Below are 22,077 nucleotides of genomic sequence, written 5' to 3' on the forward strand. Positions count from 1 at the left end.
TTTATGTTATTATTTTATTGTTTTAGGTCAATTTATACGAAGATATTAGTTGTTTTTCATATGTTTTACTATATTGTAAATACTTAGTTCCACTCATGTCACAGTTATTGTAAAATACGTACATGAAAATTATAATAATTTATACATTAATTAGAAGAATATCGAGATTTTATAAACCAATTCTTTAACTACTTAACGGTAAAGATATGCTTATAATTTTCTAATTTTCGTTCGGCATTTATGAATTCGTATCCTTAAATTGTTAATAAACTTAAGTACGTCGAGTGTATTAAGGTACTCTCTTAAACGAAAAGAACACGCCAAATGGGGCGGTTCTATGTTTTTACATGACCGCCATGACATTGCCCCCGAAGTATCCCGGCTCGACGAAYCTTTCATAGTTCTGAAAATAAAAATAAAATAAACTCCAACGTAACAATTGAAAAACAGCAAATCAAAAACGGAAAAATAAATAAAATAAAGAAGTCTAACGTAACTAATGAAATTATTTAAAAATAAACTTTTGTTAAGTTTTGTCACATCAAAAGTATTTGAATTTACATACATATACATATACAATTCAAGTCATATATATTTATTTTTTTTTATATGTTTTTACTTATTTTTATAAAAATATAATTAGTTTTGAATCTAGTTCTGATAACTTTTTTTATATGGTTTCTACGCATTACAAACGATTTAGGAAACTGAACACAAATTTGTTTGTGTATCTCTTCTTTCTAACTTAGTTGAGTTCATCTGATAATTATTAGGATCTTCATTCATCATGCATTGGCTATCACCTTCCATTTAGGAGATCTATCTCACCTTAGATTCTTCAAAATCCGATTCGTCGTCGCTGCTTTCATATTCGCTTTCCGGCGGTGATAACGGTTCTGCGCCATATTTTTCTAAACTGCTTTGCATTTGTGACCTCTTCAGAATGCATGTTAGTTGATATGCTGTCAGCCTTCCGAAAGTGGTTGTTTCCAAGTTCGGCTTACAATCATCCAGGAGGAAATTGAATAACTCCTCATTACCCTTTTCAATGGAAATATGTAGAGGTGTGTATCCACCTTTTCCTTCCTGCAAACAATTAATTACAAATATTAGAACTTATGGTTCCATATGGAAATATAAAAGTGAAAGTCTGAAAGTGTGTTATAAAAGTCTTACTCTGGCATTGATATCCGCTCCAGACTGTACTAAAGTTTTTAATATTTGTAAATGGCCTCCTTCGGCAGCCAAATGAACACAATATTCGCCTAAAAGCAACAAAAGATATATATTCAATATTTAATATACTATAAAACAACAGCGATGCAAATCAAATAAAGTTCGAAATATTTCCACATTATCCGTTATAGACATTTTATTTCTATACTTTCACAACATGTTGCACAACAGTTGTTGTAACACCTAAAACTAATTAAAACTAATCGATTTTGATAAAAAAAAAATAAAAAAAATAGGTAAATGATCAGAAGGATGAGACGAGTTGAATTCCGAGTGGCTGCCCGTCCGTCCGTTCGTGCAGCGATAAATTTAGTACACGTATACGATGGCAGCCTAAGGAGGTCGGTACTGCAGATGGGAAGAATGGGATCCCCCCCCCCTTACAAAATACCGTTAAGCAAAAAGCTACAAAGAGCAATAACTAATATCTTATATATATAAAAAAATTTCGATTGATTTTAAAAATATATCGGTCATATGTACGTACATATGTATGTAAGATATCTAAGTGAACATAAAATATTGGACATACTGAAGTTTAATTCCGAAAGCGTGAAATCGGTTTACGAATTTGTCCGATATTCATATATTGCAAATAATGGTTTTCGTTATTCTAGCAAATTTTAAACCGAATATAGCAGTCAATGTGCGAGTTTTCTTCACAATACAATTATTATGTATGTATATGTTATACACTATGTAGTTTTATATATATGTGTACACATACATAATATGTATATTATATGTATGCGTATGTAGACCTTTGGTCACGGGCTTTTCGATCCAAAAAACATCATACTTAGTTTATGAATGAATGTTTTGAGATTAGTAACCTCATTTTATTAAACCGTTGAAACTGTAAGTGTGAGTGCAGACGTTAGAATCATTTGTTGTACGTTAAAGGCAACTGAGTCGGCCAAAGTTCGAGTCCCGGCAACAAAATTCCTCGTGTCTGAACAAAGTAACAAATTAAGCACTCAGCTCAGAACTAAGTACGCAGTTCGGGCTTTAAGCTCTCATTTTGACGATGAAATAATCTAAACAAAATGCCAACGGTATTTAAAGCCAGAAACGAGTATTTCATATGTACATTCATAAATAAAATTTACTACACATATGTATGTTTGTATGTGAATGCAGAAGGTATACGACGGCACTGAGACTTCTCAACATTTTGAACTAACCCACACACTAAACACATATATACCTACATATATATATATATATTCATATAAACATGATAGCAGTGAACCATGGCAATCGAACGATGACGCCGAACAAACGTGCCCGTGCACTTATGGGCCGCTTATGTGTGCGTTCAGAAAAAACCCGAGAAATTCCCATAATAAAGTACACAAGCAAGCAACAATACTTTTGCATACAGAAATGTGAGTTAAGTTCGTAAAAGCTAAAATTAACAAAGCCAAAAACAAAACAATAATGCTAACAATCGTTATATGACAACGATACGAACCTAGTAGGAATCCGAATGAGTACGGTAGTTTGAAGTGTTGGTCCTCAAGGCAGTTTTCTACTGGGCATATGGTAGCTGAATTGATCTAGTATAAAAAAAGCTGTCAAAAGCACTAGAATAATGCACAAAGTACACACATACATATGTATATAATGGACAAGATCAACAGGCATTGGTAAGCTCGGAAATTACTTTTCAGCGATTAGACCATAACTAACATTCTTACCAATCAATTTCTTCCTACAAACTCCAAGTGATTGAAAGAAAAAATCAAAAACAAATCTTATATTGCTTTGAATACGTAAATGCATATGCATTTATGTATGTATGTATGTAAATACCTCTCCTTATCCTACAGTATCGCCTACTAGTTTCGAGAAATATGCGGTTTTCGTATAATTTAGAATTACAATATTGATAATAGTWTATTTATATGTTTGTATGTGTACCATTTAGTCAAAATTGTAWTATTGCCATAAATATTACTCATCAAAAACATTTGAATGGTATTGATGTAGATTCATGTGAATCGTCGAAGCATGTCGGGAAACTGAAGTTCAAGTAAATCTCCGAGAAACTGAATGGACTGTGAATTACCAACCACAAACGCACTTATAATAAACAGAAACAATTTTGCATTGAAGATAAGACATACGAGTGAGTAAACTGTCACCGCCAAGTTTTAGATCTTTTTGAATTCCCCAATACGTAACATACGCATGAATATACACTTGTATGTACTCTTACACAAGTGTGTACATACAAGTGGGGTTTCCAATGAAATAACATTTTTCCAATGGCCCCTACAATCTTGATAAGAATTAGTTAACAACAAGAAGCATGAAGCTTTACTCATTCGGAAAACAATTTCAATATACATAAGTATGTAAACATAAACATTTCTGTTAGTTATTTGCCATAAATCATAGTTAACTTTATTAACTAGTATGAGGTTCCGACTAGTTGTAAGGCAGTTAAGAACTCGTTAATTTCTGCAGGGTATTTAAGATAGCGCGAAGGAAGTACAAAAGCATTTGGCACTTAACAATGTAACTCTATTCGCACGGTGAATTGGTGACTGCTTTCAGTTATGTGACGATTGTAGCGAAACTGTAATAAAAACATAAACGCTTGCGCAAAGCAGGTGAAATAACAGAAAACCCCAGCGACAACTTTCAACGAAATGCCGCTATAAAAAACGACAAAATAAGACAAGACGAAGATACCGATAATGGTCGAAAGCAATCTGAGAAAGTAACACGTGCACCAATAAAACAGTTAAATGATATCAAGCGAAAAATTACTTTGATTTCTTGCAGAGAGTTYCAGAGATTTAGCATAAAAATGGAAATATTCTATAACACCTAAACCTGCTCGAAATTCACAGTCTAGTAACTACASTAGTTACTTAGATCCTATCTAAGAAGTTTACTTCCGCAGCCAATGYCAGATTTGAAGTTTGAAATAAACGTTAAACGATAAAAAAAAGAAACGATTCCGTTATACTCTRAAAATTGTTTAATGTCAATTTTTCATAAACCCTCATTGCTGAATTGATTACAGCCTCCATAGCTGGCATTTTGCACGATTGGTATAAACAGATAGAGTAAAACCTGTTCGTGACACCCAAATGATGTGAAACGCCACTGAATAAAAGAGTTTTCGGAGACGCTCTAGCAAGCAGATGGGCGGTGATGTAAACGCTAGTCAGTGGTAAAATAAAAATGCACAGATCAATATGTATTTTGTATACAGTAATTATGTAACCAAAATTCAATAATGCTTTCAGTTATTTATAAGTACTTAGGTATACATACATACGTAATTTAATATATTATATATTCTGTTTTCGTATCTAATCAATGCACATTTTCGCACGATTCACAAGTAATCTTAACAGCAATATTGAAATGCGGTAAAACACGGTTACAAATAAGGCAGCGCTAAGCACGAAAGCATAAAACGATTTATCAGTGGGTATTTTCCAAAATGAACAGAACCAATTTACAAACAGATTTTGTACACAAATCCGTCAGGTTTTATGACAGATGATAACAATAAAACGAGCATTACCAATACGTATATGATAAGTATAACTAACGGATAGGAACTTCGAAAGGCTAATAACCACCTTTTAAAAGACTTTTCTACAAACAAACAGAAATGTTAACTTTATATCCATTTTTGTGGGGTATCCTGTGGTTAAATACCAATACAAAATATATGATTCCGTTATGTGTTTATTTATTATTCACGTAGTATGTACATACAAATGTACATATATGTACATCCAAAGTTTGTTGCTTTTAACGTCAGCTTTCGAAAGTTTAACTTCTTCAGTCTTATTTCAGTTATTTGTTAGTCTCGCTTCRTTTTCGCTGCTCTTCTGTACAATCGGTTTGTTTGGAATTTTGCCCTAATCATGCTGTTGCCATTTGCTTTTGTTATTTGAGGTTGGGGAAAACCCCAAAATACTTTATATTTAGCAGCGTATCAAACGCGACGACTGCAATGAGCTTTGATTTCATTGTGGTCAAAATACTAACCAATGGAGATACATGTGTTCATCATACATAAATATACATAATGTAATGAATGTAGATAAACATGTTAACAGCATTAGACATTCTGTAAATTGGTTTTATGAATGCAATCGCGGAGACATCACTAAGCTGTAATTACATACAAATATACATACGTTCAAACAAAGCTTTGGGTTCTTCCTATGGAGTGCAAAGTTGCAAAGACTGAAAAGCGAAGAAAGTCCGCCCCGAGCACCTTATATAACAGAGAGATTTGCGTAGAAACAAGCATTACCAGACACCTGTTGACTGCCTCAAGTCAAGTAGAAAATGCATATGCACATTGCAAATGAAAATCACTTTCAATATCTTATAAAAAATCAAGTACGTGAATTATTATAGAGAATTCATACAAATAATATCCTCTGGTGTACAAATATTTTCCTTGAAACGTTCACACAATTTTATATTTTGAACATATGTATAATATCTCTGATCTTTGTACATAATGTTACGAATGAGGTAGTTTCTCGAAATATACGAAGAATTTTGTGTGTCAGCCAATTTGACGTCTGTGCAAAGAACACGAAAAAATATACGGACATAAATAAGCACACATAAGAAACACACTTTCGTTCAGCTGACGGCGTTTAAGTCCGTCTGTTTTACTCGCCTTTTACTACATTTGTTCTTCAAAGAAATGACATATGTATAATACAACTACATACATACATATTGCATTATAATTTAAGGTAAATTTATTTAACAGTCAGATTGGGTTTTTTTTTTTAATTTTTTTTTTTCAATACTTATATGGCTAAAATATAATTTTTGTCTATAAAAAAAATTCCGTTTTTTTTTTCAAAAAATATCAATTTGTATTCATATATTGCTTCTAGCGACAATAGAATCCATCATACAATCATACTATAAATGTAAGAAAATATTGTATGTAAGAATATACTTATATACATATGAATGAATATATAGAGCAATGTACCTTGTATCCTCACTGAAGGCATGCGCTATTTATAGCTCCACTTGGCCGATCAATACATTAACGGCATTATTGGTGCAGATATACATACATACATATACACATAAATGTGTATAAGGTAACAGGTTTACCTAAAACAAGCTAATACCTGAGTCAACCAAATATTTAATCCATACACACATATGTACATACGTACAAACATACATAACTTAGTCAGTTTATTTTGGTTTCTCATATCGGAGTTGGCACAATTATTTACAACCTTTGCAAAAACCTTACTATTGAGAGGCGCAAAAATTAAAATTTTCCTTCGGAAAAACTGTTATTGACGTCAGCACTTTCGGCATGCGCCAAAAATCTATCGTGTTCTGAAATGCCCCATTGGACACACGTAGTATATATTAAGAAAATTGTATACGTTAAATGTATGTGCATATCTATGTAAGTATATTCTGAATATACATACATATGTATGTATGTACATATRAACATGAGTATATCATCGCATAGCGAAATGTTACGTCTATAAATAAAAATATCTATGTATGCCGAGAATTTCTTATTTTCGTTACCGTTGGCCGTCTTCGCACTTGTCTAGCCGAGAAACAGAGACAGTCGCCAATTTTTATATTTTTGGAAAGTTTTTTTTTTTGTATCAAGCAAATAGTCGCACTAAAATAATTTGCCTTTCATCCGGAAATATTTATTTGATTTCATTGTACTAATCGACTATATTTAATTATCTTTAGGAATCATATGATAGTCACAAAGACGCTCGAAATTCGAAACGAAAAAAAGTTAAATAAATAACTTACCGTTGTAATTGCGAATTTCTAAACCAGTGGGTAAAGATGCATAACTAAGGGAAGAAACTCGCTTATCATTGGATCTGTAACCATACTGGCGATGAGCTTCATTGATCTCTGAAGCACTAAATGGAACTGTTAAAGCATTCACACATTGTTCATCACCAGACATGCAAGCAATATGTAATGCTGTGTTTCCGTTGTTATCGCGTAAGGTTGGCTGCAAATACAGAATAGAGCCCATATTTACTAAACCATACACTTGATTGACTTGTAATACTGTGAACTTATAGTAACTTTTCTATAGATCAAACATACCTTGGCGCCGGCTAGCAATAGCATGCGCATAATTTTTCTCTGTTTTGTTAGCGCAGCTAGATGTAAGGGAGTTTGTCCATAATCGTTTTTTATGTCCAACAGACAAGGATGTATAGCGAGGCGGAAAAGAGCAGCTACCACATTGTCGTATCCCGATATGCAAGCCAAATGAAGATAGCTGAATAAAAAATATTGTTAAGAATACATGAGTACTAAACAGTGATATTTTATTTAAAAGGTTTAAAAATTTAATTTCCTTTTAACCCAATTGAGTAATAATGACTTAAATTCATAAATACGTATGTATGTAGCATAAACATAATTTAACAAAACTAATCGTTATTGGCAGTGGCCGCGAGAGGGAGACATGGAGAGGGTTATCGGCGAAAATTACTCCCAGACCAGGAGTTGTGGGGTAAACCCAGTGCTCTGAAAGTTTTGCTTACAGATTTTTTCTTCAACAATTGATGGATTAGAGGCTCGCATCCTATATCCCCCCCCCCCCCGTTTTCTTTCAAAGGCCGTGATTATTGGAAGACAAAGCTTGTATAATTTATATTTAGAACTTACGTGTCTCCTTCGTCATTTTGTTGGTAGTATTGTTCCCATGCTGGCAATTTATTGAGTTCAGCCGATGCCTTTGTTGGTTTCGCTTGTTCAGGGTCCACGGTAGAATCTTTGCAAGACGCGCCCAAGTCATTTATTGTACCGTGTTGTAAACTTAGATTAGAAAAGCGTTCGGAAATGTGAGCATCGACATCTTGCTTTGTTTTCATTTTATTATCTTGTGAACTTGTAACTTCAGATGCACTTGTTTGGTTTACTTGTGGTCGCGATCGTGTATTCGGCTGTACTATTGCATGAGGCTCAGTGTCGGCATGTAGATCGTTGGACTCATATTCTTCTTCCTCAATGCAGCCCGAATCAACAATACATAATTCCTTAGCAGCTTTTTCGCAATGTTCGCCAATATTAGCAGAAATCCCATCTCTGTGTACTGATTTACCGATATTGGGATTTTGCGAATTAAAATTGTTACCGATGTTTTCAGCAGAACTTTGTTTAGATTCTTCATGTTCTTGGAAAAAAGAGTTTTGGGGTCCTGAAAGAAATCCCGAATCCGTTCCGGGTGCCAAATCGAAGTCTACATTTCCTAAAAACTCCTTCTTTTGACAACTTTCTTCATCGCTGTTCTTATTTCCACTTTTAAATTCCGCTGTATTTTTATTCGACATTTTATAGTTTTATTTTTATATAATTGGCAATATAAAAATTCACTGAAACTAATTTTAATTGTTATTTACACTTTTAAAAATATTGTTCATTCACAAATGCTTATTTCAAACAGTTTACTTCTTTTAATATCAAGAAAATGCATTGCTTTCGATCAAATAATTCTAAAAATAAGAAATTAAGCTTGAATTAGTGTTATATGTATATTTGATGAAACTTAATTGTGAGCTCTATATTAAAAACATTTTTCCAAACAACATAAATCACTAAATTAACAGTTATAACACAAGTTTTTTTAAAAGCCCTGTAAGTTATAGTGATGTTAAAGATCTTTCTGTAAACAAAAAAATAATGTAACATTCCAATATTATGTCAAGATATAATATTTCTATTAGTCGGAAGTAAAATATCGTTGGGACAAAATAAACATATCTTTAAAAGTTTCACCAATTGTTCGAAAGAATTCGTTTTGGAATAAAAATCGAATTCATTATTTCCCCAACACACAATTTAAAAGGATCACAATGAATAATGATTTAGTCATTAGCAAAGTTTTTAAATAAGATGACTTGGTACTTTGAGTATATTTCACTGATCTTTAAACACTTTAGAATTTCAATATAGGAACTATTCAAATCATGTTTTTATGTTGTTCATATATTTTTGTATATTTGTGTTATTATGTGCGAAATGGTTTTATATACATATGTATGTATATTTGTACAAATTTCGAATTCTTCATATGAACATTTTTTCACTTCTCCAATTCGTTATTAAATGTTTTTATTTTCTATCGACGGCTGTTTTATGCTTACGTACGTTAGAATCACAAATCAGTTTAAGTGTTGCCTTGAATTTATTATTCTTKACTCAAACAAATATACGCTTTCTTTTATGTATTTAATAAGTGTACGTAATGCTTGCGCTTAAATTATTTAATTTTTAACACTCGCTGCCAACCTCACTCTCACAACATATGTGTTGATTATTTCGCTTCCTCGTTAAAACTGGCGAAAATGACAACATTGCCTGTTGCTTGGTCGCCATTTTGATTTAATCTAGTACATAATATCCTCTACTACAAATTGTGAAAAGTTCCGATTAGTATTGCCAGTTCTAACTTTTACATCTGAAGGTTGCTCAAAGTATTGAAATTTTAAATAAAATTATTTATATTAGTATTAAAAAGATTAGTATTCTGTATAGATATATGTGAATGTGAATGCTTTAATTTTTGTTATTCTGTAATGTTTCTTTTGAACAGCTTTGTCTACAAAGTGTAGAAGTTATTTTGAAAGTGATATGTCGAAATTACATGGCATAATTTGATCGGTAAGTACATGAACCTATAAACATTTAATTATTTATTGACACAATCATTGCACAAAGATTTTAAAAATTACCGCAACATATTTACCGCCAAATATTCTTTACGTGAACTTTTGAATTCATACTTATGATCACCTGCTGACATTGCCCTGTTCCAATACATGTCAGTTAATCCTTATAGTCTTCAAAATTAGTCACCGAAGTGGTAAATCAAGCAGTTGTAGCCAGAAAAATGATGAAAAGTTCAAATATATTTGGGATTTAAGATGTGACTCGAGTCAGATAGACGCTTGGCGAAGTTGCGCCCCGTAGTGGTTAGATTCTTGATATTTTTACTAATGATTCAAGCACAAAGACGCCCACCGGATTCGGCAATATTAGACAAAAAGTCTCAAGTCTCGATATATATTATGTAAGCTTCCGTATTACCCAGAACTCAATTGTACTAGGGTTGGGAGGGTAGTATGTCCCTAAACTAATCAATCTATACATGTATTATTAAAACCAATTGACACTAAAATTCAAACCTAGCTTACAGAACCTGTGGCATAAGGGGCAGCTTGAAAAAATATTACTAGATATCACATTTATTTGGCGGAAAAAACAAATAACACCACTGATGATTTGCATGTTTTTTTTTTACTAATAGTTAATAACTTGTACCTACATATCATTAAATAATACCGCAGATGTATTCACAAAATCTCAGATTTAGTTTGCTAAATTAAAAATGTTTCCAGTACTCTCTACCGACCAGTAAATAATGTAAATTGCAGTCGCTTTTCAATTTGTTTACTGTATTTCTTATTTAAATTTAATTTATGTCAGTCATATTATATAATCGATAAATATACGCCCCATAAAACATTTCAAAACTTAAGTACACGTTATAATGTAATAAATATCCAATGTGAGTCGTATTACAGTTATTGCTCCAGTACATTAGTCTTTATTTTTCGTATGTATACATATTTTAATTTTCGACGGTGGTTGCATAAAACACAAATCAGAAAGTGAAGTTGTGAGCATTAACTACTTGACACAAACACATTTATTCAAATGGCTTCAACACTCCTACTAAAACCCGCAATCAAAACGCACTATCCATTGTATTAACAAATTACCTCTCAGTCGACTAGAAAATAACTACATACATATATTGAACGAGTTAAAATCAAATTTTCACTAATATTATTTTTATGATCACATTATGTACATATGTATGTATGAATGTATGCATGTATGAGTGTCTATATATTTTATTTTAATTGCTCTATTAAAACATAGAGCTTTYGAAGGAAAAGAAAAGGCAGCTATTTATTCTTATTCATCGTCACTGCTTTCATCTTCAGTGCTCTCATCTTCATCCGGCAGGGGTTGTTGTTTTGCGCCATGCTTTTCTAAAATAAGTTGCATTTGTGACCTCTTGGAAATACATGCCAATTGATATGCAGTTCGTCGGCCGAAAGTTGTTGCTTCCAAGTTCAGTTTGGGCTTGCAGTAATTTAATAGGAAGTTTAATAGTTCCTCATTGTTCCTTTCGACAGAAATATGTAGTGGTGTGTATCCACCTTTTCCTTCCTGCACAAATTAATAAACATTTATTACAATTTATAATTTCATTAGGTTACAATCGTTTTAAAAGTCTTACCCTGGCATTGATATTTGCTCCAGATTGCACCAATGATCTTAGTATTTGAAGATTACCCCTTTCAGAAGCTAAATGAACACAATATTCGCCTAAAAAAAAAAGACAAAGATAAAATGATACCAGTTTGTCCAGAATAATATGCACGGTCTAAGACATTCATAGATATGTATGTACTATATCATACATAGTATATCAAGTATAATTGTGAAAATTGCTATTTCTATGATAAATAATCTAAGAACATGAAAAATGTTTTGATAAAACATATTACCATTTTTATAAGTACTATATGTTTTGATTTGAAGTATTTCAACACTAATCGCTCACACATACGTATATAATCGAGTACATTGCTGATAGCTCGAATAATGACACCGAACGAATGTACATATTTGCTCGACGACCCATATGTTTGCGATAGAAAAACCCGGCAAATTCCCATAATGTTGTACACAAGAAATCAACAGTGCTTTTGTATATAGGAATGTCGGTTAAGTTAGTCAAAGCGTTAAAATTAACCAAAGCGAACACAAAGCAATATCAGCCATAATGACAACAGTCATCGTCATATAACGGCGATACCATAACTGCTTAGTAAAGAATTCAATGCTGAAAATTTTCACATTGTAGTTCTCATCTCCTGTAGATAATTGCAAAATCTAATGATCCTACAATATATATGCATAGCATGTTCAATGTACATGCGTGAATTATACCATACGTATGGTGTTAGATTTTTAAAAATTATATCTGAAGGCCTGCCAGCGAGTGGGCAGTTTTCTTCTATTATTTAACTGTACAAATTAGGGTTTTTCATAAAATTAAAAAAAAAGTAACAATAAAAAACTTTAAGGCATAATTGTGGAATGTATAGAGTACAAAGCTACTTGTCGAACTTTTTATTAGGAGGTGCAGTTTTTGCTCGCTCAACGATTGCAAATAAAACATGGTTTTACCAGCTATTCACAACGAATGAAAATAAATAAAAGGTTTGTCACTCAACAATGCAGCGACTGTGACGATTGTGGAGAAAACTATTAAAAGGCATACACACTTGCGTATAAAGCAAGTGAAATAACAGAAAACCCCAGTCATGGCTATCCAAATGAAGTGATGACGAGTCGGAGCCGTGTTGAAAAACTAGCGCGTGCGCTTAAAAAAAGCTTAAGCGCAATTGWGTAAATAATTTTTGGCCAATCATCAATGCGCGTTATTCCCGATAAATGTTTCACATGTTCCATGCCTGTCACTCGTTTATATATACATACATATGTTGAATATAGTGTAAATGACACAATGAAATGACACGAGTGCTCGAAAAAGTAAAATGCAGTAAAAAGGAAACGTTTTAATCAAATTTATGTAAAAAGTTGTCTAATTGTCGGTTAACTTACTAAGGCTTCGTACGCTTGGTTTAAATTCGTTAAAACCCGTTCATACCAGCCAATTTCAAATACAACACACTTGCACCAAGCTGACTGAATGACAAATATGTAGATAACCTACCATATGCGAACACAAGTCAGTGGCATCGCAACCACGCATATATCAAACATTTTTAAATTGGGTTTTTTCTTCACACATCATGATGTGGATAAACCAAACCGAACTTGAAATTACTTCATTTTCAATGTAACATCTGAGTATGCAATACAACCAAACCATTGAAGCACCAAACAGCAGATATTATTATAATAAATATTCGGAGAGGAAATTATTACTCTTTAGCGTTTTCCTTTGTCAGATGAACAAGTCTTGTAAACGGAAAATTACGCAAGAGTTTTATATTGAAATTCTTGACCGTGGGACAACCAATGGAGAAGTCATACAAGCAAATATTTTCATTAAAGTCCACGTGTAATTTCCCCAAGCGCGTACATCCATTATCGTATTTCAGTCTTTAAATACATATATGTATGCATATATAGTATTCGTATGTATTTGCAGTTATTTTGTATAAATGCATGCACACATCCAAACACAACTAGACGTACATACAGACATACATGCGCATATATTTTGCTCTGCTTTTGCAGAAACGTTTTGTGCCGATTTTCGTGTTTATCGCATTGTTGTCGTTTGAGTTGTTGTTGGGGAAAACCCCGAAAGATTATACTTAGCAAGATCGTATGGGCGATGACTACAGTGCTTTGGCGAAATACCTGCATAAGCAAAGCCATGAATGCTTGTTTTCATAGCCGATTTTGTACACATCTGTATACTTAAATTCAAATATAACACCCAATATTCTTTTCTTCCTTGGTAAATTTATTTTAAATATACTACAAACATATCTATGTATGTATGTATATTATCATATTATGAACTTTGTCGTCTTTGTAGTCCTACGATTTCTTGTCATTAATTTAATGTACGAGAGATATAAAATGATATGTCTATGTGTATATTCTCAAATCATTTCTCAATTAGAAATATCCTACTATATGTATATATGTATCCATGCTTGCATAGATACAAACCTACGTGCATATCTATWCTTGTTAATTAATTTGCGCAACGTTTTGTGCTGATATTTGCGTACACGTACATTTGAATCTATATATTATAGTGACAGACATGGTGGCTAAAAATAATTTAAAAAAAAAAAAAAACATTTCTGAACGTCTGTATCATTGGCTAGCCGAAAGGCTGGGCATGTTTAGGTGAAGAGTCCAAATATTTAAAATTTGGCAACAAAACTGCTTTATAAATAACAGAAGGAAAATGTGAGTTAAAAAAAAAAAAAAAAAATAACAAATGCAGATGTCTTTAATTTGGCCATCCATTTAAATGAGTGTGAGGAAAAATATCGTTGTAATTATGCGATTAAGAATTCTACTTACCGTCATAATTTCTGATTTCAAAATTGTTGACAAGTTTACTCTGTGCGAATCCGTATTGTTGATATGCAGCATTGACCTCTGGGGCGCTAAATGGTGTTGTTAAAGCAATAACACTTTGTTCATCTCCATTTTCACAAGCAATATGCAATGCCGTATTTCCATCACAATCTCGTATATTCGGCTAGAAATATATATATAAAATGAAGTCTGCTTATTTAGTCAATTAAAAAAATATATTTTTTTTTATAACAGTTGTTTGATCATCATAATTTATTTATGCATTTATTAGTTGCTTTTTACATACCTCGGCGCCAGCAAGTAATAGCATACGCATTATGGTTTTATGGCTGTAAAGTGCTGCCAAGTGCAGTGGGGTTTGTTCATAATCATTTTTTATGTTCAGAAGGCTTTGTTGCATAACCAATGGGATAAGGGCAGCTACTAAATTATCTTGCCCAGATATACATGCCAAATGAAGGTAACTGCAAAGAAAATAATAATAAATATAATTGACCAAAATTAATTACTAGTTTTACTAAACATTTCGAATCATAAAGAATTCTAAGTATAATTTTTTTAAGTATCCAAAAAAATTCTTACGTGTCTCCATCATCATTTTGTTGAAAAATTTGTTCCACTATAGACTGTTTGGACAATCCTAACGATTTATTTGATACTGCTGTCGATTGAAGTCCTGGAATTCTATCAGCAGCATTTAAATTATTTGCAGCTCCACTTTCTAAACTTAGGTTGCAAAATCTTTCCGATATGTGACTATCTACATCATGTTTGAGTCTCATTTCTTCACTTAAATTCGAATTCTTGGTTGCAGCGTTTGCCGACTGTGGTTTGCTATGCAGTTTTTGTTTGGTAGTTAAGTGGCGGTCGGATTTGGTATCTGAATCGTTGAACTCTTCGTATTCTTCTTCTATGCAACCCGAATCAATAACAAATATATTCTCTTGAATTTTATCGTGGGGTTGGGAAATTCCAGTAATGTTTTTAACGTGATGTTCTGTTGTAATAATATTTGATTTTGATTTGTTGAAGTCGTTTGCATCGTTTCTATCGGGGCTATATTTTGGTTCCTCCTGCTCTTCTTGAAAAGAGCTTTGAGGACCAGACAAAAATCCCGAATCTATCTGGGATTGATCTTCAATATCAACGTTTTTTGAAAATTCCTTTTTTTCTGGAATGTGTTCCTTATCTGCTTTAGCTGCTAAAATTGATGAACTACTTGTACCACTTCCATCTGTAATATTTGTATTTTCGTTATCACTCGTTATACACTTTACTGCTGGGTTTGACTTCGACATTTTGCAGTGTTTAATAGGTATTTCCCGTATTAAATAATTTCACTTAAATTTATTTATTTTAAAAAATTGTTCTCGTTTATAATCTTGTTATACAATTATGTATATTTTAAGTTGGCCTCGTTACTTTATACATCAAAGAGAAAACTCTTAACTTGTTATCGCATTTATAGCAAAAAAAAACTGTATGTGAGATTAGCAAAAAGCTTTGCTCCGATATAAGTCCTGTTGTAAGTTCTTTCACATTTATATTAAATTGTTTGAGTGATGTGCCGAAACAAAATTCCGTTACAAGTTCTTCTAAGCATATAAACTTCACAACCACACTCACTTATCACATTTACAGGCGATAATGATCTATCATTCTTGATTTACAGGTATATTTTTACTGCGTATAATAAATGTTTGTACAGCCGATGGAAAATATTCGAAATGCACGGAATGTACTTAATATTTCAATTATTTTTGAATTATTATTAAATTGTTAACGCGTCTTCTTCGTCAGCAAAATTGTTTGTGAATGTGCTTTAGCCACTTGAAATTTTAATTATATCACGTCGGGTTTTACCTTTGTACTTCTTTGCGAGTTGTTCAGAAATACCTCATATAAACATATAGTTGCCACCTTTTATCTTAAAAAAAAAACACCAAAAAAGATGTTTTATGACAAAAATGCACACACATTTTTTTATTAAATAACATTTCTTTAAAAGAGCTTGTGCTAAATGCACAAATAGAAAAACTATATATCTATATTGCGAAGTGTTTGTTACTCACTATCTATGAGTTAAAATGACTGTAAAGGAGACTGGGTTTTTTGGGGTTTCAACTTGCAAAACGAATTAATATGGCAACTATGCTTAAACATATCGCACTCACCTATCGCCCRTTTAAAATTGAGACAGCAATAGTACCACGGCGAATTCATGATTTACGGCAGTGTTGCCAATACTCAAACAGGAAATATTTATTATATTAATTTTCCTCATTATAGATATACATTATTTGGTTAAACGCTTAAACAAACCTTTATCGGCAACATGTGGAAAAATGGTTTTCTCGATATCTGGCTCAGGTCTTCACAATGCAAGTTCTGTGAACTGTTTTCCCCACACATTCACAATAATCAATAATCGGTTCAGGTACGGTAACCGCATTTTTTTGAAAACAGTTCTATCGGTCCTTAACACATTGAGAGCGACACGACATGGCAGCACGACGGTGAACTGTACATGGCGTCGTGAATCCTTCTACATGAACATTTGTAAGAAGGCAGCGACATAACAATGGACGGCATGTACACAAGACAACACAGCTGTCCAGTTTGCATGCATTAATTATCAATTGTTATTACAAATGATATAACAGAGCTATTTTATGCTTTTATTTGTAAAATATCGTCACGTTTGTTAGAGCTTTGAATAATTTTGCATATTAGTGGCATCGCTCCTCTCTACTGTCGTCCTACTAACCTTGGCAAATATAAAAATATATTGAAGTTAGCGAGAGCGATAACTGTCGGCCTGCAGTCGTGTAGTCGTGCAGTTGTCAAAATAACTGTGTTTATAAGAACGTGTGTATTTTAATATCTGACAGATATCGGTTCAGCACTTAATGCTTGGCTCTGTTAGGATAAGTTCCTATGATTCTGAAAATCGGGTCACAAAATTGACTTCAAATCAAGCCTTCTAATTTATATAACAGCAAATTTTCATACTAGAGTTTGCAATAACTACAATTATTTATTCATAAAAATTATGAGCAGCAGATTCGTAATACCTCTTAGTTTGAATAAAAAATTTGAGCTTATTGCAGAAAAGGGAAGATGGGGCAAGGACATGTTAAAGAAACGAGAAGCAGAGAACGTTTCGTTACCCAACTAATGGAGTGCGTTCTAAACGAGGTTTAAACGCCTCGGATGATTTCATATAAGTACTTCAATATCATTACCAACCATAAGTCTGCCACCACCAGGTGCACGACAATCCTCTTATAGTTCCCCACGATCGATTTTGAATGCGAACATTTTTTACATTTTGGTACCCTCTAACGACCAAAGTTTGTCCATAGTTGGCTTAAGCGCTTTGAATTACCAGTAGATGCTATCCGTTCCCATCCTCCTTGCGATTTGTATACCTCCTTGCGATGAGAGTTGATTTGGTTAAGCTGTCTGTTGTGATTATTTGTAATAATCACCAAGCACTATTGTGGTAAATACCGCCGTACTTTTTGGTATGGAAAAGTTTTCAGTAGACAAGATATTTACATCAAATTTGGCATATATTATTGCCCAAAACAACGGCGCATTCTCCAAAGAAATTGTTAATATTGGATTACTATAGGATATACTTGGCTACACCAAATCTCGATGGAGAGAAGATGATTATCATTTGTAAGAAAAAAGCCAATCTTACTACAAAAAAGTATCGAAAAGAGTAAGACTATGTCTGTGCTTAATCGAATTTATCCATATTATTATGTTTTTCAAATTTTATTAACGATTTACAATGTTTGCACAATTCCAGTTTAGTAAAAATTAGTCAGATCATTCATAGATCAACACATGAAGGTCCCTTGTTAGTTTAAATATGTCTTTATGTATGTGTAGCATTAATATATTCAAGTTATAACTTAACTAAACCGTCTTGGAGTTTTGATAATCAGGAAAGAGGGAGCGCCTTCAACATATTCCAGAGAAACCATAATCACATTTTTCATGTAATTGTCCGATGTAGGGCGAGTGTTTTATGCCGAAGCTGTAGGCTGGAACATGTGAGAGATTAACCTGAAATGTACAGATGTACACACAATTATATACATACTTACATATGTTTATTATTAGATGCAAGAGGAGATAAATATTCTTTGAAATACTTGCAGAACTAAAATTTTTGTATATTCTGACTGGTCAATTAAAGTAAAATGAGTATGAAATCGTTCGCATTGAAAAATAATAGATCTCAATAGTCCCATGGCTAAATGGAAGTCTTGAATGTTTTCACACTGCGGCAACTAGGCATGCACGAATGAGATGTGGTATAATATAAGATTTTCTTTGACCCAAAAATGGGCTATGATGTATTGAAAATGACGGTGCTGGACTTGTTTTGTACAACTGATACTATTATCGATTTGAGAATAATTAAAATTATTACATAATAATAAAAATACGCATGTGTGACGTTAAAAGTATCATATAAATTGTAAATGAAATGATAATTATTTACCTTCTCGGGACAGTGTGCGCCCGGTCCTGGTTTATTGTGCTCATCACTCGGGTATTTGAATTTGCCACGCATTGTGTACATCGGTGGCTTATATTTCATAACCGAGTATTCAGCATCGTAGGCACCGGGACCGGGTAGCAACAATGCTGGAATTAATCGCGGCTTTTGTCTACCGGCCATTGTGAAGGCCGGTGCTGAACGTATCGGGCCTTCCTTACTGATACCCAAGACGGTGGGTATTTTATAGACATTAGGAGCTGTTGGGAGAATATCATTGTTTGAATAACATTTTAAAGTGTTTGTAATCGGTTTGGGATGATAAGTTAATTGTAAACATACGTTTGGCGAAATGGATGGATGGGTAAGTAGGCGCACTAGTTTAGCATTTTTTGTGAGTTTATAAACATTAACAATAAGCTTGTACATATGATATACATATATGAACACAATGTTACCCTGTTTACCTTATGATCTTTTCATGTGTGGCGTTAGCCTCAACAACATATTTGACGGACGAAGTTTTTGAGGTTGTGGTCGTTGTAACGGCTGAGCCGTCCGACTGTACCACCGTCTTGGTGATAGAGCCGCCGGATTTGGCCGTTCTGGCATCAGATCTGGCTTGGGCGGTGTGAATTTCTCTACCGTTATCTAATCCAGCGTCGGAAACCGTGTATGTTATAGTGCTAGTGGTTGTGGTGCCTTTGGCTTTAGCATTCGCTTTAAGGTCAGTGCCGTTGCTTAGTGCGCCCCTGGCAATGTGCTGTGCAACTGTTGTTCTGGTGCTGCTGGCGTCGGAGTGCTGCGGCCGAGAGGCTTTGTCCGTTTTATACCCGTTTTCGAGCACTTCTTGCTCACCAACTGTTCTGATTTTTGTGCTGGTAATTGTATTGGATGTGCGCTCAACATGATTAGATGAATTATCGGTGGAGTTTACCACCTCGCCGTTCAGTAAATTCTGGTTTTGATTGGTGCGTACTACAGTGAGAATATGTGAAATTTGTGTGTATATAAGCACTCGAGTATGCTAAGGTGTGTATTTAAAGTAAAGTTAAATTAAATCACGAGAATGTGAAAAGGTTGCTTTTTAGACTTGCATTTGTGCGGACCAAAATGTTTTTGAATGCCATAAAAGACTCTGTACATAAGCGAGAGAGCCCAATGGTATCCGAAGTTATAAAGAAAGCAATGAAGTGATACAAAATGAATTTTTATAATTTCGAAAACTTCCATAAAGTAGGAAATAATTGACCAATGCAACTAAAATAATAAGTGGGTGAATCCTAAATCTTCATTTAATTATTGTTAAATCCTAAATAGAGCACTTATGGAACGCTCTTTTCGTATATATACTATACATACATGTATGTACATAGCGGATAAATGTGTACTTACCAGGACTGGCTAAACGCCGTTCTCGTCTTTGCAAAATGCGATCTTCTACATAAGCACCCTTTGGCAGAGCTGAATATGCGATTTGCACAGGACATGCATGTGAAATATCAATTTAGTTTACGAATACATACATACAATATAGATAGAAAGCAATAATAACCGGAAACAATTAGAAAAATAAGATAAAAAGCACGCCAAAGCCAAATATTTACAAAATATGGAGTGAGAATTTCTACCGCTGTACCTACCTGGCATGGGCGCAACTTTGAGACCGAATGTGAAGGCTGGCGAATTGTCTAATTTACAGTTTTCTGGGTGATAGTGGCCGGGAGCTTTGAGAATAATAAAGACGAAAATAAAAACACACATACACAAACTGCACATCCACACATATGTATTGGATAAATATGTATTAGTGTAAATAATTGTAAGCTCCATATCTTGTAAGCGAGCACCAAAAAAATACTCGTTAAAAAAAAGACGTGATAAAACGTCAGTAGCAAAAAAAAAAAAAACAAAAAAAAAAAAAAAAAAAAAAAAAAAAAAAAAAAAAAAAAAAAAAAAACAAAAAATAGAAATGCAAACACAATTCGTAAGATGATGCTCCTAACAGAAACTGGTATTTTTTAGTCATCCATGTCCTTCGACATTCTCATTTGTAAAATAGCGGTGAGAATATACATTACAATTAAAAAACGGTAATATAACAGTATGTTTTAATGAATATCCGTGGAAATTTTCAATTTGTGTTTTGTTCAAGTCTTCCTGAACTTTCTAAAATATTGGCATTAGTCATAATCTAACAAGTTGGATTTTACATCCCTAACCCCAACCGATCGCGAGACCGAACTACCGATAAGGAACTTTTCATTGTAAAACAACTAAAATTTATATATAAAAATGTATTAAAAACGTACCTGGTGCCTCGGTGGTCAACTTGCTCTTGGGCTTTAAGCCAAAACTAAAGGAAGGTGCGTGATCGAGAGTGTGTTTTTCTGGTTCATAAGCAGTGGGTGCTGTGAAGACGTAATATTATTTCTTATATACACATGCTAAGGTATACGCAAATAAATAACCAGTACTTTATCTAGTTGCACAGTATAAAGCTACGTCTTGTGAAGTCATAAATACTTTGTGCATATAGTAAAATTGATTCTTGGTTTAAGCTTTATGTGCGCAATACAATGCTATACAGTATTATGTAGACATACATATGTATATAATATTACGGCCTTACCTGGGGTTTCACTGACTTGCTCGTGAGTTACTTTTAAACCAAAAGTGTACGCGGGACCTCGATCCATATTAACTTTCTCGAATTCATATTGCCCTGGAGCCGGCGATTCATTTCTAACATGAAGATTTGTTTTTATGCCAAAGGTATAAGCTGGGGACTGGTCAAGTTTGCATTCTTCGGGTTTGTAATCACATGGAGATGGTGTGTTTTCTGCGTGTTTAAGGTATTTTCGGCCGCATATAGTAAATGCTGGAGTATGATCTAGTCGGACCTTTTCAGAATAGTATTCGCCCGGAGCTGGTGTATCACTAATCTGTTGGACATTTCTCCGCCCGACAATACTAAATGCAGGTGAGTGGCCAAGCTTCACTGCTTCTGGTGTATAATCTCCAGGGGCGGGTGTGTCGTTATTCACTTTGGGATCATGTTTCCCAGCCATTGTGTATGATGGGGTGTTGTCAAGACGAACTTTCTCCGGACAATAAGCGCCTGGTGCCGG

The 22,077-nt window shown here is 33.6% G+C and overlaps 3 protein-coding genes and 1 long non-coding RNA gene across 8 annotated transcripts in view; 1 reads left to right on the plus strand and 3 right to left on the minus strand.

The window, feature by feature from the left end:
• Positions 1-49: 49 nt before the first annotated feature.
• Positions 50-9,622, minus strand: LOC108965814 (NF-kappa-B inhibitor cactus-like). Of its 2 annotated transcripts, none has more exons than XM_018928469.1 (7): positions 9,547-9,622; positions 7,924-8,750; positions 7,354-7,531; positions 7,045-7,255; positions 1,177-1,265; positions 829-1,086; positions 50-403 (listed from the first exon to the last, which is right to left on the minus strand). In XM_018928469.1, exons 2-7 carry the CDS (start codon positions 8,586-8,588, stop codon positions 344-346), a joined length of 1,461 nt encoding a protein of 486 aa, XP_018784014.1. In that variant the 5' UTR covers positions 8,589-8,750; positions 9,547-9,622; the 3' UTR covers positions 50-343. The 2 variants fall into 2 exon arrangements, with proteins under 2 accessions (XP_018784014.1, XP_018784013.1); XM_018928468.1 differs by having other exon boundaries at positions 9,406-9,595.
• A 156-nt stretch (positions 9,623-9,778) lies between these two features.
• Positions 9,779-22,077, plus strand: part of LOC108965787 — a 185,499-nt gene continuing 173,200 nt past the window's right edge. The window contains exon 1 of the long non-coding RNA XR_001993138.1: positions 9,779-9,918. This is a non-coding gene — a long non-coding RNA (uncharacterized LOC108965787). The remainder of the gene's footprint in view (positions 9,919-22,077) is intronic.
• On the minus strand, positions 10,836-16,325 carry LOC108965783 (NF-kappa-B inhibitor cactus-like). Its single transcript, XM_018928395.1, has 5 exons — positions 15,010-16,325; positions 14,714-14,891; positions 14,410-14,590; positions 11,567-11,655; positions 10,836-11,496 (listed from the first exon to the last, which is right to left on the minus strand). The coding sequence occupies exons 1-5, from the start codon at positions 15,723-15,725 to the stop codon at positions 11,239-11,241; spliced, it is 1,422 nt and encodes a 473-aa protein (XP_018783940.1). The 5' UTR covers positions 15,726-16,325; the 3' UTR covers positions 10,836-11,238.
• The window catches only part of LOC108965785 (outer dense fiber protein 3), a 13,663-nt gene continuing 9,783 nt past the window's right edge, over positions 18,198-22,077 (minus strand). Inside the window, exons 1-5 of one of the 4 annotated variants that reach the window (XM_018928396.1) lie at positions 21,579-22,071; positions 21,259-21,357; positions 20,342-20,410; positions 19,414-19,924; positions 19,115-19,206 (exon numbers count right to left, since the gene is read on the minus strand). In XM_018928396.1, the coding sequence (XP_018783941.1) occupies positions 19,200-19,206; positions 19,414-19,924; positions 20,342-20,410; positions 21,259-21,357; positions 21,579-22,017 (1,125 nt within the window). In that variant the 5' untranslated portion in view covers positions 22,018-22,071 and the 3' untranslated portion in view covers positions 19,115-19,199. Of the gene's footprint in view, positions 18,508-18,949; positions 19,207-19,413; positions 19,925-20,341; positions 20,411-21,258; positions 21,358-21,578; positions 22,072-22,077 lie in introns of those variants that run through there. The other 3 variants (XM_018928397.1, XM_018928398.1, XM_018928399.1) reach the window with 3 other exon arrangements.

The sequence above is a fragment of the Bactrocera latifrons genome, unplaced genomic scaffold (genome assembly GCF_001853355.1).
Source record: "Bactrocera latifrons isolate USDA-ARS-PBARC rearing strain unplaced genomic scaffold, ASM185335v1 scaffold_149, whole genome shotgun sequence".
Lineage (NCBI taxonomy): Eukaryota > Metazoa > Arthropoda > Insecta > Diptera > Tephritidae > Bactrocera > Bactrocera latifrons.

What these genes read in the sequence shown, in the direction of transcription:
- LOC108965783 (XM_018928395.1), bottom strand. Translation starts at nt 15,725, where the DNA reads ATGTCGAAGTCAAACCCAGCAGTAAAGTGTATAACGAGTGATAACGAA. An exon ending in CAAAATGATGATGGAGACAC is followed by an intron (nt 14,892 to 15,009) that starts GTAAGAATTTTT and finishes TTTTCTTTGCAG; the next exon opens with TTACCTTCATTTGGCATGTA. An exon ending in TATTACTTGCTGGCGCCGAG is followed by an intron (nt 14,591 to 14,713) that starts GTATGTAAAAAG and finishes ATATATTTCTAG; the next exon opens with CCGAATATACGAGATTGTGA.